General features: G+C 27.2%; 1 protein-coding gene across 1 annotated transcript; it reads left to right on the top strand.

Annotated features, from left to right (window-relative positions):
* The first annotated feature begins 866 nt into the window (after window positions 1–866).
* On the top strand, window positions 867–13,307 carry LOC105200696 (cytochrome P450 4C1). Its single transcript, XM_039448676.1, has 13 exons — window positions 867–945; window positions 1,057–1,320; window positions 4,897–5,009; window positions 5,240–5,330; window positions 5,667–5,852; window positions 7,549–7,642; window positions 8,425–8,527; window positions 9,872–9,971; window positions 10,113–10,219; window positions 10,293–10,361; window positions 11,537–11,705; window positions 12,553–12,732; window positions 12,792–13,307. Exons 2-13 carry the CDS (start codon window positions 1,167–1,169, stop codon window positions 12,962–12,964), a joined length of 1,539 nt encoding a protein of 512 aa, XP_039304610.1. The 5' UTR covers window positions 867–945; window positions 1,057–1,166; the 3' UTR covers window positions 12,965–13,307.
* The last annotated feature ends 1,080 nt before the right edge of the window (window positions 13,308–14,387 follow it).

Below are 14,387 nucleotides of genomic sequence, written 5' to 3'. Positions count from 1 at the left end.
ATAACCTTTGACTATTAGTTACATAATCAAAGAGTATAACCTTTGACTATTAGTTACATAATCAAAGAGTATAACCTTTGACTATTAGTTATATAGTCAAAGAATATAACTAACACCTTTAAGTGTTACGTAAATGTATAATTTTCTTAAATTATTTTTGGAAATGTCGAAACATAACCTTATCATACATCCTTGCATTCGTAATAAAATAAGCTTTATTATGCTTATAAAAACAAATAAAAATGTTTAGAAAACAAGATAAGTAATGGGGAAAATATACAAAAACTCTGTTCTCATGTCATTTTGTTCAGTGGAAATAATTTTATTATTCACACCACATTTCACACAAGGGAAGGTTATGTCAAATTTAATATTTTTTACGTTTTTCAAATTGCTTTAAACTTTTATATAGTGTATAATATATACTTGTATATATTTTATATGTTCCATATTTAACTTCTATTTACACGCAAATTCAAAATTAGTGGCTACACTGTTGTTGTTTTTCTTTTATTATAGTTTATTATAGTTTTAATATAGTTATTTACAGAGTTTAGATGGTTGTTACTATTGAGAATCTAGAAACGTCTTTCGCACCCCCAGAAATGCTTTCCCGCACCCCCAGAGATGCGCGCATCCCCGGTTAAGAACCACTGCTCTGTGTATTGAATTTTAAACAAAAAAAATAAAATTTATAATGAACTTCTAATTTAAGTCGCAATTACAAATGTAAATATAAAATATCATAAATATTAAATTATTTCTAAATACTCAAGCCTTGACTGTTGACTGATACTTCAAACTCAATAGTTATTAATCTTCATCAAGAATAATTATATACATATATATCTATGTATCAATACGCGATAAGAAAAGTGGAAGAAATAAATAGTTATCTTCATATGTAAGTGAGTGCTCAATGAGAAAACATCATATTGTAAAAACGTAACTATGTTTAGTACTAAAATATTCAATGAGAGCGTTTACAAATTTATTTTATTACCCTATTTTAATGTTTATTATGCATTACTTGTACAATCTTATTCATCTTTTCAGGATAATAATAAAATTTGTCATAAATAAATATTAAATTTTCAATGATACATACAATCTAAAGCTGAAGAAACACAAAACTGAATCCGATTGGAACAACAATTACGATAAAAATGTTTATTATCATATTATTATTTATTCTTGTTGCATATTTGGTGTTTCATTGTTATCTTCATTATGGACGACCAAAGGGACGATTAATCAATATATTATCAGGCCCAGGTTATCCAATAATTGGTGTTTTATTGGACTGTCTATATTCATCAGGTACGTTAAAATTTTTAATATATTATTAACTAAATTAACTAATTCTAAAACGTACAATTATTAATATTATATTACATCCAATATCATACAGTCGTCAACAAAAAATAGAGAACACTTTTAAAACGCTCCAAATTACATAACATTCAAACGCTGTAACTCTGTAAAAAATTATTGTAGAAAGAAAACTAAAAAAACATTTTGAAAATTGAAATCTCTGGTTTCAAGAATGATAATTTATCAAACAATTTACAGATTGTTTGCAAAGTTACGCGGATTCCATTGGGAATGCGTCAAACTCAAAATTTTTACGAACTTTACAAAGTTCCACAGCGTAAAATAGAATTTGCATGCAAATGTTGTTTACAGCATTCGAAAGCGCGACTCTTTATCTTTAAATTGCATATTTGTTAAACATTGTACAATTTTTATTCACCGAGTTATACAACATTGAACAAAAAAAGGCCGTTTTTGCTTCAACTTTTGAAAAACTCAGTATAAAAAGTCGTACAAAGTTGCTCAACAAGTATGCAAATTAAAGGTAAAGAGTCGCGCTTTCAAATGCTGTAAACAGCATTTGTATGCAAATTCTATTTTACGCTGTGGAACTTTGTAAAATTCGTAAAAATTTTGAGTTTGACGCATCTCCATTTGAATCCGCCTAACTTCATAAACAATCTGTAAATTATTTGATAAATTATCATTCTTGAAACCAGAGATTTCAATTTTCAAAATGCTTTTTTAGTTTTCTTTCTACAATAATTTTTTATCAGAGTTACAGCGATCTGAATATTATGTAATTTGGAGCATTATGCCTGTTTGCCTATAATATGCCTGTATAATACATTTATTAATTACATAAATGTATCAACATTCTTTTATAACATTTATTTCTTAAATGTTATTGTTTGTTTAGATATATTTAATGTATAATAATTTAAAAATGTGTATTTACGAATTAAAAAATTATATAGACTAAAGACTACGCATAACTAAATACGATTTCTTGGGGAAATTTGATTCGATTCTTGAAATGTTACTTTTAATACTAATTAAATCTTAATATAACCAGGAAGTGTATCAACACATTTAAATAACGGCTATAACGGTCAAAAGCAGTTCTTAATGCTCATTATAATTTTCTAGGTGAATTTATAAACATTTACAAGATTCCCTCTAAACTGCGCGCCGCACATTTGCCAGATTTAAAACATTACAGCTTTTACGAAGAACTTAAAATGTAATATCAGTGATATTATAAAATGGCAAGTAACGAGTTACAATAAGTAACGCCGTTACTCGTAATATTTTTATAATACTTTTGTATAACTTGGTAATATGTGACAAATTTCTATAATAGTAATAGTAAAGCCAGGGTTGGAATAATCATTTTTGACAATTAATTCGTTATAATTAGGTAATATATATTGAAAAATGTAACTTGTTAGTTGACTCGTTATGTAACGAGTCAAAGTAACGCATTACTTTTTGCGTTGCTTTCCCTTGTTACGTAACAAGTCAATTAACGAGTTATTTTTTTCAATGAATATTGCGTAATGACAAGTCTGTTAAAAGTGACTGTTCTCCAACTCTAGCGTTATTATTACTATAATAAAAAATTCTAACGTCATTACCAATACCAAATTGTTATTGTCTTTCAAAAAAATAAAAGTAACAACAAAGTAAGGATAAAGTAACAAAGAAGTAACGACTTGACAGCCCTGAATATCACAAAATTAAATTGCTAATCAATTTAATAATTTTGATGCTTATACCGATCTCTACGATCCCCCTTATTCCAAAAACTGTAAAGAAATTTATTGAGAAAAATATTACCATAATTTGAACCTGGATCTTCCAATTGCGAATGTTTTACTCACTTTGAACATCGAGGTACTTCGTAATATTTATCACAATAACTGATGATGTTACATGAGCGTTATTTTCAGCCGACGTATATATGCAATGCAAACAAAATCCTAATATACGGCTGTTTGGAGAATCTTGTAAATATTTATAAATTCTCTTAGAAAATTATTAAGCACTAAAAACTAGAGCTATGTATTATAAAAGTAGTACAAACAGTCGCCCTTTGGACTCAATGCTGGTAATTTTTCTATTAGTTGTGGAAACTAAAGTGTGGAATCGCTCATTGGACAAGAGACCTATTAGATCCATCGTGGCGATTGAAGTCGCCATCGTTTAGATAAAAAGATTGCTCTACTCTTATACTTTATAACTCTACTAAAAACTGCTTTCAACCGCCATTTTTGTTCTTTAAATGTATTATATTTATTAACAAACAGAGTTTACAGTTCTTTACTATTTTTTAAGAGGGAAAGGTTTCCTTTATCGTAATTATTGTAGCATTAGATACTTATTGTTATTAGGGGAGTGTTGGGTAAATCGGACCTTTTTAATTTAAATGAATACGATTAAGCAGATTTGCGGATCATTTATAATGTAAAATCCTTATAAGACATCAAACATGTGACAGCAGTTTGACAGTTTTCTATCATAACATTAACAGAATAAACGCAAACATGGATTTTTAGTCATTGTGCAAAAAAAAAAAAATTTGTAAATTATAATTTAAAAAGTGTTAAAAATTTGAAAGATAATTGATTTAAGATAATTAAAGAATGTAGAATTCGAAAATATCAATCATTTTGTGATCTCTTTTGCGGTTTATAGTACAAAGTGTTCCAAAGTTTGAAAGGACTCATGCCCAAATAAGACTTTTACCTCGGAATTGCAACTTGATCGTAGTACTGGTAATCGATTAAATCTGGACCTAGACTGGTTAAATTAGTAAAATATTATGACTCATCAGACTCGGAATAACTGAATTTTATTGATTTCAATTCTAATTATATAATAACGATGTCATAACATAACCGGGAAACGTCTAACTATATGTATAGACTGTTACTAATTTGTTTTTTTTTAACAATTTTTTATATTTTATTGTAAAATTACTTGTTTTTATTTAATACTAAACAAAAATACATTATAATCTTTTAAAATTTTATTTAAAAATGAGAGTATCCGATTTGGAACAAGGGATGATCCGATTTGGAATCAGTAGTTTTAAATCGGACCGGAAAAAGCGTTTTTACATTTTCCCTTATAGTTCAACACAGATGAGAGATACGTCAAAATAGACTAAAGCAAAAATGAAAAAAATTAAATTATCTTTTCTATGGCATCTTTAGTTTTACGATTGGTCTTTATTTGTGCCTTATTGAAAAAGAAAACTGCAGCTAGGTCCTATTTACCCCACTCTCCTCTATTATCAAAATTGATTTACCATCTAATATTGTGATATTACTGTTTTCTTTCAACTTAAAACTATGTTTCAAGACAGAAAACTTTAACAGAGCGTCGTTTATTGCACTTGAAAATGTACAATACCTATATAAAATCACACAAAAAATGTCAACACTAAGATCTACCTATGACTGTTGAAGCTCTTTAATTTTATGTTTTTGCGTCGGTCTATGTTCTCTTTTATTAGGATTACAATTTTTTGTATTTATAATATAATATTTATGTATTTGAGATATGTGTATTTTTCAGAGGGTCTTTTTAAGCTTTTAATTACAAGAGGCGACACTTATTATCCTATTTATAAAGTGCACTACTACTTTTTTCTAACTGTCATATCAATCCGTCATCCTGATGATTTGGAGGTAATAAAATCTAAAGAAAATTTAATTCTCTATATATAATACATTATTAAAATAAAAATTTAGAAATATCTTATTTATTTACATTTTATAAAAATATACTTGTAAAAATTTGATATTGTAAAGATAGTAAAATGTTTAAGCCGTTTATTTTAAACAGTTTAACTATGTATCTTCATTAAGATTAAGTTACAAACAGCACTTAACTTAATATACTTGTTGCAATTTTTTAGGTAATATTAAACAGTACAAAGCATCTCGACAAGAGTATAATATATAAGCTATTTCATCCTTGGTTAAGTACGGGTCTTCTTACCAGTGGAGGTAACGTAATCACGCCAATATTAATATATATATATATATATATATATATATATATATATATACTGTTTTAACCATCGAAATTTTATTACATTAATAATCAAGTAAAATATTTAAACATAGATTTTAATTTAACAGATTTTTTTTACATTTAAAGCGTTATCTCTGTGTATAATTAATTACGAATAAAAATAAAAGCATTTAAGGGAAAGTTGCAATGTCAAATACGTACCACATAAGCTATTTTTTATAATATTTTGCATTTGTTGCTGTAAATAAGTAAGCATTATGCTTAGCATCATTATTATTCGATTATGGTTTATTTTACTGTTATCTTAGGTTCTAAATGGCAATCCCGGCGAAAAATATTAACTCCCGCATTCCATTTCAATATATTACAACAATTTGTTGAGATTTTAATTAAGGAGGGGGAGAACATGACAAGATCTCTGAAGAATGCAGAATGCACTGTTACAAAAGATTTACTACCGTTTATTAGCGAACATACGCTGAATGCAATATGCGGTATTATATTCTACTTATATTTGTTTATGTACAGAAAGAACGATGTTAAACGGAAGCCATTTTTGGCCTAAAATAGACAGCTAAGTTATTTATTAGAAACTGTTTATAGAATTCTCTAAAACCAAAAAAAAAAAAAAAAATACAAAATTGAACAAGAATGCCTTCTACGGTCGCAACTAGGTCTTCGTACTTTTTTTATACTTTCCTCAAGTTCAATAAACTGCGCGCTAAATTAATTTTCAGTCATAATACAATTCTAAATTGAACAAAATTAAGTAATATCACGTATTATTAAGTATTAAGCCTTTTCCCCCTGAAAAATTGTAAAGAAATTATTGCCAAAAATTTTTTTACAGTCTTTTTCAGAGGGGAAAAGGGTTAATATTTAATAATACGTGATATTACCTAATCTTGTTCAATTTGGAATTGTGTTATGACTGAAAATTAATTTAGCGCGCAGTTCATTGAACTTGAGAAAAGTACATAAAATCACACAAACAATACAAGCACGAAGACCTAGCTGCGACCGTAGAAGGCAATCTTGTTTAATTTGTATTGATACAGTAACGGTCAAAATATTTTTTTCTACTACAGAAAAAGAGAATTATTTGTCCTCCAGGACTTGAAACATAAAAAAATTGGAATTTATTATTGACTGCTGAAGTAGTTATATGAGTGTTTTTTAAGCTTTATAGTATTAAACAAAAATTAAGTGCGTATTTATGTGCTTAAAAAGGTGAGTAGTAAATGTAGAGAGTATGAGAGTTTGTTCCGCATAATATATAGGGTGTCCAAAAATTCTTTTAAATAATATTAGCATGCAAAAATAAACAATTTTATTGTGGATGTAATGAGGCTACGTAATTTTTATAGATTTTTGCGTGCTAAACATGAATCCATTGTCAAAATTTGGCTATCATTATAATTTTAAGAGAAATGCTGTCAAAGAAGTAGAAGACTACAATTTTGATGATTTTCATGGTGTTGTATCACCTACAGCAAAATGCTTTTCTAAATTCCGTTTACGCCATGTAAAGATATGAACATTTAGTTTTAAAATTCAGTTTGTTTCATTTTGTTGAAATCTTTTGTTTTCTAAGTATACTTAGTTGGAAGAAGAAATATCAGTTTTGCGCGCGTATCACCAATATGATTGCTCGTAACGATGTACCGCTCATGAGTGTGAATAATTATTTTAGACCTATTTTTGAATACTAAATACAAAAACATTAATAAAATTATTAACAATATTACAAGAACAATGGTATTAAGCACAACATTATAATTGTTTTTGTTCTGCTTATATCATTGTTTTTATGATATGATGTGATATTCACTTTTTTGAGCACATGAATTTTATTTTAACGCAATTAATTTTGTTTCAATATAATGTAGCTTAAAAAACCTTTACATGACTAGATTAACAGTACTGAATCTTAATTTTGTATAACATTGCCTAAGCCTGGTGGACGAATAATTATTTTCTTCTGAAGGAATTCAATAAACAGTTTTTAATAAATAACTTGGGGGTCGGTTCTAGACCTAAAATGGCCTCCATTCAACATCCACCTTCCATTTTAAACAAAATAAAGAGTAATGAAAGGTATAAATTTATTATAATAATGTCACAATAACCTAAAATTACTCAATTTTTAAAATATATGATTACATTGCCATAATATAGTTTTCTTTTTAGAAACTGCTATGGGCATTTCTATGCAAGAAAAAGATTTATTTCAGCAAAAGTATCGAAAAGCGGTTCTCCGGATGGGCGAATTGTTTATTTATAGGTAATTTACAATACATGTGTAACATAACCTATATGTCATCTTAAGATATAGATACAAGCATCTCACTACATACAATTTTACGACATTCGGAGATTTGGTACATAAATCAAATTGATGATAAGTCCAAAGTCAAAACTTTTACACTAATATATTGTTGATATATTGGTACATTAAATAAATTAACTATTAAATTACTAAATGAAATGTTATGCTAATAAAAATAAATAATTTAATATTTAATGTAAAACGGTACATCAAGTCGATAATTAGCACTCTGGTTTGTTGCTTTCTTTAATATAAAGAAAGTAACAATTTGCAAATTTTAATATGTTCAACGCTGGAATAGTATAACAAAATTTAAGAAAATAATAATTTTATTATTAAAAACAATATTATAAAACTCTATTTAGACAAATCAAAATAGTTTCTTTATAAAAATATAATTTTTAATGTGATATTTGCTATTATAAATTATAATAATATTTAGCTCAAACACAGACTATTAACTTCAACAAGTTATTACGAATTAACAAATAAAATACCAAAAAATATATTGAATCTAAAGAGACATTACGTTTCAAATAAAAATCTTTAGCTTAAAATTAGTCGAATGTTCATAAGTCTTACATGTGTTCTTTAATTTTTTTCAATTAAATTTTTTATAATATTATATTTTTGTTTTTGCTATTACTTAAGAAATAATAGGTAATTGTATAATAATTAAAGAAATTTGTTTACAAAATAACACTAATGATAACATTTGTAAACATCTAATAATTTAGACTTATGAGGCCGTGGCTGTGGGTCGATTGGATGTTCTCATTGTTACCAGTAGGTAGAGAACAAGCAAAAGTTCTGAAGACATTGCACTCTTTTACTGAGAAAGTACGTAAAAATTTCGTCTTGTTTAAAAATTCTGTGAATATTCTATTGCATAAAATTGTATATAAAAAAGATAAAGAAGGCAAAAATCTTGTAATTTTTATATAAAAAAATAATAAAACAATTCGTAAATGTTAATAAACATTTCTTTAAGAGGGGGTAACCACTAAAAGTAATTGTGGGACAGTGCCTCCAAAATCATTATAAAATCATTATGAAATCTTTATGTAATTATTTTGCAATCAAATGCAATCATAAAGTCAAATCAAATCATCAGAAATCATAATAAAATCATATAAAATTACTAAAAATCAGCAAAAATTATATACATATAAATCAGCAAAAGTAATTTTGGGTCTTGTGTGTGTAACAAAGCGATCACATGCATATAGGCACACGCGAGTGGAAGTGTGCGTATGGTGCGGGAAGCAGACGATGGATGGGCGTTGCGGTGTAAATTAAAACAAAGGGAAAGCGCAGTTATCACCAGGGGTCTCAAGCCCCCGAATTTTCCTGTTACTATGCGGCATTCTTTTGATAAAAAATTGCAATTCAATTACGATATCGCTCGTCCTGATGCCGCGTCTCGCATTCATTACGCTCTCGACCACGGGCCAGAGTACACACTTCCGCACGTACGAAAATCGTGAATTATAATTTAATACGAAATTGTTCGCTTTTTCTTTTTCTCTAAAGACGAGGATTAAGTAAAGAGTTGGGATACGAGTGGCTGCTTCAGAGTGTGCCAAGACGAAAAGTCAAATTCACCCGTTATTAATAATAAACGGGTGTATCTTAAACGATTATATTTGTGACTATCAAAAATAAATTCAGTGAAAACGAAACTAAGTGAGGTAAAATTAAGTTTCATTCCCGCTGAGACAGTGTGATTATTGGAAATCAAGTTCAATTCCCAATCATAACGCAATAAAATTGTGCATGATAACAATGATATTTGATGAAATTAGTACAAGTTTTTGATTTTTGTAAAAATTTTCATAAACTTTTTTTTTAGAAAAATCTTTTATTAATCATACTTAATTCCAATAAAATCTTGAAGTCAGCAGTCAGGTTTACATCTATTTTCTGAGTAGTTAACCCACAATTTAATTTTGTTTAAAAAAAATTAATAATCAATAATAGTGTTTTTAATCAAATAAAATCAGAAGAATCTAATAATTAAATATACAATCACTAATAATCATTGTGTAGATGAAATCATTTGCACTCAGATAAAATCAAATGAAATCATGTGATCTGTGGAACAACATTAGTTAGTGGTTATCCCTTCGTGTCTTTAGCATTTATACAAACAATGAAAAATGAAACTATGTTGGATGTGTGTAGATTATTGCAGAAAGAAAAGATTATCATAAGCAGACCAATGGACAATACTTAAAAAACCTTAACACAAAAGTTTACGAAGATGATGCAGAAACCATTGGAAGTACGTAATACAAAACTATTAAATTCTAAAATCTAATAGAGAAACGTCAATAATTCGATATTTGTATTATAATTTAAAATTTAATTTAATGTTGCGTAAAAGTAGTAAAACAAATTATAAAAGTTATATAATTTGATTTAGTTAGAAAAAAACGACTAGCTTTGTTGGACATTTTAATACAAGCATCTCAAAATGATACTTTAAGTGATTCAGATATTAAAGAAGAAGTCGATACTTTTATGTTTGAGGTATTAGTACGCTTTTTTCTTTCTTTTACTGTAAGATTTGAATGTATATCCAAAAAACAGTATGTGATTACAGGGTCATGATACTACAGCGACGGGTATATTTTTTATTTTATCATTATTGGCTGAACATAAAGATATCCAGGTATTCTTTGTTAAATAAGCATCATGTTTATCGATAAGATTAAATAATTCCTTTAACTCATTAAATCGTTTATTAAAAAATTAAATATAAAATTTATTGCATGCGTGACTCCAACGCAACATATTTTTTTATTGAAAACGTAGAAATGTTTTCCTTACATTTTTCTTCTCTTTTTCATTATTATAAAAATACTTATATAAATTTGTTATATATATGTATATTATATGTATATAATATTACATGTATAAATTATATACTTTATTATACATTGTACATATAATTAATTTTAAAAAGCCTTAACGAATGTAGATCTTAGTGCTGATATTTCTTATGATTTCATATACATTTAAGATTATCAAATTCGATGTCGATGAATTTTTTGTTCTTAAATATAATTTTAAGTTGAACAAGGATAATATTATTTGTAAATTAATTCTTGCTTTAACATTATGATGTTACTACACTTGATCAACTTACAAAACTGTGTTTTAAAATCGAAAAATTTATCAGCGCGTAATTTGATGAACTTGCAGATGTACATAAAATCACACAGGAAATATCAGCACACAAACTGTTGATTAAAGTAAATTAGTTGTGTATTTATGTTGGTCTGTATTCTCTTATTATATATATATACAGAGGATGTCGAAATTTGTAAATTAAAATACTATACCAAGGGAGTTCTGGAAAAATTTAAAAAAACATTTGTAAATTTTTATTTCAAGAAATAGTTTTTAAAATATGAAAGTTTAAAACTTGTCAATCAAAGATTATGTTACGGTTGATTGTCATGCAGTGAATATTATTATTTGCGCGGTAGTATTAGAAACGTGCATAACATAGTTTGTAATTGGTCTGTTTTAAACCTTTTTACATCAAAAACAACATCTTGAAATAAAAATTTACAAACAACTATCTTTTATTGCTGCATTTCTGAAAAATTTTCTTGCTGTAATATTTTGATTTGCGAATTTTGGAACATTCTTTATATATAAACATATATTGTACTTTCATAATTTATATACTGGGAAAACATTAATCGCGCGCGCACGCTGAACATCTTCAAAATAAATATAGAAATTCTACAATTCTCTTTCTGCATACATAAAACATATATTTTAGAATAATAAAACGTGTTTTTTATATTAATTTTTATATTAATGTTAATAATACAGGATTGTGTCAGAAAAGAAGTCAATGCTATTATGCAAGAGAGTGAAGGAAAACTTACTATGAAATCGTTGCAAGATATGCAATATTTAGAGAGATGTATAAAAGAAGGGTTGCGTTTATATCCAAGTGTCTATTTCATATCACGAATTACTTCGGAAGAAACACAATTAAGTATGTAACTGATTATTAATCTATTGATATATATATATATATATATATATATATATATATATATATATATATGATATTACACATTATGAAACATGCTATGAAACATTATACATACTCGTATGCATTTACTTAATAAAACTTGTAACATTTTTTCTTTTATTTTGAAATTACATTCATTTATCTCATTTGAGACAATTTTATCTCAATGAGACAAATAAATAATAAGGTAAGATGTTGAAGTAATAATTCTAAAGTTAATTGTTTAAGTTAATTGAACATTATAATACAACGTTATAATACAATTTTGAGAAATCTAATATTTTCCAAAGAATTGAGATTACCACATTAAATTTCCTATTATGCTAATTATATGTACATACACAAAGCGTCTATGTATTTAAAATATTAAACATTAATATCTAACCATCTAAAGTTAACAACGTTCACATTTTCATTTAGGATATGTTACTTGTACTATAAAAAATCCAGGACGCAACTAATTTAAGATGGCCACATTAATGATGCCGTGTGTAGCTATTCTGCATCACATATTTGTTTTTTAAATTTTTATGAAACTTCTAAACGGAAGAACAATTATACTGCATCTAAATTTTAACTAGATACAAATGAGAAAATAATTTTACATTGGACCATCAAAATAATTATGCAGGATATCCAAGCAGGATGATATTGCTGCAATTTTGCCATTCTAGCGATCAAGTTAAATATCTTTTATTTAAGTACAACTTTTTAAATGTTTCAATATAATTATTTTCACATTTGAATTTCAGCAAAGTTCTTCTTTCCATGTAAGTGTTATGTTACATTTTTATAAAACGTTTTTCAGAATCATATTTAATACCTGCCGGTACAGCCATGCATCTTCATATTTATGGAGTTCATAGAGATCCCAATTTTTGGCCAAATCCAGAAATATTTGATCCAGATAGATTTTTACCTGAGAATATCCGAAACCGTCATCCTTATTCGTATATACCATTCAGTGCAGGTCCACGTAATTGCATTGGTAAGATGTTTATTCGTATCTTTTTATGTGAACAGATTGCAGTACATATCTAATTCTAGGTCAACGATTTGCTTTGCTGGAATTAAAAGCGATAATAGCCCCTCTGGTTCATAATTTCTACTTGGAGCCCGTTGATTATTTAAAGGATATACGAATAGGTGTTGACTTGGTGCTTCGCCCTCTTGATCCGCATCATTTAAAATTTATCCCTATTATCACGAAATGCACGTAGGCATTTAAAGGCATTTAATATTTTGCTAAAAATGTATTAAGAACATTAAAGACCGAATTTTATAATATATCGTATGTCCTTATAACAATAAGGACTTACGATATATTGTAAAATTCGGTCTTTAATGTTCTTAATACATATTTTTAGAAAAGTATTTTAGGGTATGGGATCGATACTATTTTATATATTCAGCGTATGTATTCATTAAAAGATATATAATAAAACTAAGTGTCTTCAGCATGCATACTCTGGCATCCTATAACTTCACATTTCCTAAGTAAATAAGAAAAGACGCAAGTGCTAGAAGTATTAATACTACTGAATAAAAAATGATTATGCTTAATTACATGTTTTAAGTTTATTTACATTTATTAGAATACTTATTCAGTAATCTTTAATTAAGTATATAATATTTCAGAATATATAGTGGAAAATAGACTAAATTAGGCTGTGTTCCAAATAAGACCTTTTTAATTTAAAAGAATACCATTAAGTAGATTTGCGTGCCATTTATAATGACAAGTCCTTATAAGACACCGAACATGTGACAGCAGTTTGACAGTTTTCTGTCATAACATTCATAGAATAAACGCTAATATATATTTTCAGTCATCGGACAAAAATTTTTTATAAAAAAAATTTTTGTAAATTATTATTTAAAAGATACTAAAATTTTGAGAGGTAATTAATTTAAAATAAGTAAAAAGTGTGGAATTGAAAAACATCAATCATTTTATGATCACTTTTGTGGTTTATTGTAAAATTTTATTCAAATTTTGAAAGAACTCGTGTCCAAATCGAATTTTTACATCGGAACTGCAATCTGTTTATATTGCACTGATGATCAGCCGACCATATCTGGTCCAGAAATGTGAAATTAGTAAAGTATTAAACTCGGAATAATTGAATTTTATTGATTTCATTCCTAATTATATAATAACAATATCATAACGTGACTGGAAAACGTCTAATTGTATAACATGTAACCATTTTTTTTAAATAAAATTTTTATTTTTTTCTTTCAAATTGTCCATCAAAATCTTTTAAAATTCTAAAAAATGTAAAAAAAGCGCCAAGTATATTATTTTAAATAAAAAACCAAACTAAACCAAACCAAAATTGCAATGAATGAAATCAAATATAATACCATCAAAAAAAAGTGAAATCAAAAATATTGAAAGTATATTTATTACTGATGGGGTGGGAATCTTTTGACCACGTTGCGATTGACCACCAGCCACTTATAGTGTTAAACAGTGGAAAAACTCTAGGCACCGGTCGCTCTAAATGACTGTGATCAATCGCAACATGGTCTAACGGGACACTCCCGTACCAATGAGCAGCAAATTATGTGAAAGATAAAATCAAAGATGGGCAAAATCTCTAGCAGCAGCATACTTAACGCGCTCGTTTTTTTTATATA

Source organism: Solenopsis invicta, chromosome 1 (assembly GCF_016802725.1).
Source record: "Solenopsis invicta isolate M01_SB chromosome 1, UNIL_Sinv_3.0, whole genome shotgun sequence".
In the NCBI taxonomy this organism is placed as follows: domain Eukaryota; kingdom Metazoa; phylum Arthropoda; class Insecta; order Hymenoptera; family Formicidae; genus Solenopsis; species Solenopsis invicta.
Note: the sequence above shows the minus strand (reverse complement) of the source record. Positions and strands in the feature narration are given on the sequence as shown.

Coding starts and splice junctions, on each gene's coding strand:
- LOC105200696 (XM_039448676.1), top strand. CDS start 1,167: ATGTTTATTATCATATTATTATTTATTCTTGTTGCATATTTGGTGTTT. Junction 1,321..4,896: donor GGACTGTCTATATTCATCAG/GTACGTTAAAAT, acceptor TGTATTTTTCAG/AGGGTCTTTTTAAGCTTTTA. Junction 7,643..8,424: donor GGCGAATTGTTTATTTATAG/GTAATTTACAAT, acceptor CTAATAATTTAG/ACTTATGAGGCCGTGGCTGT.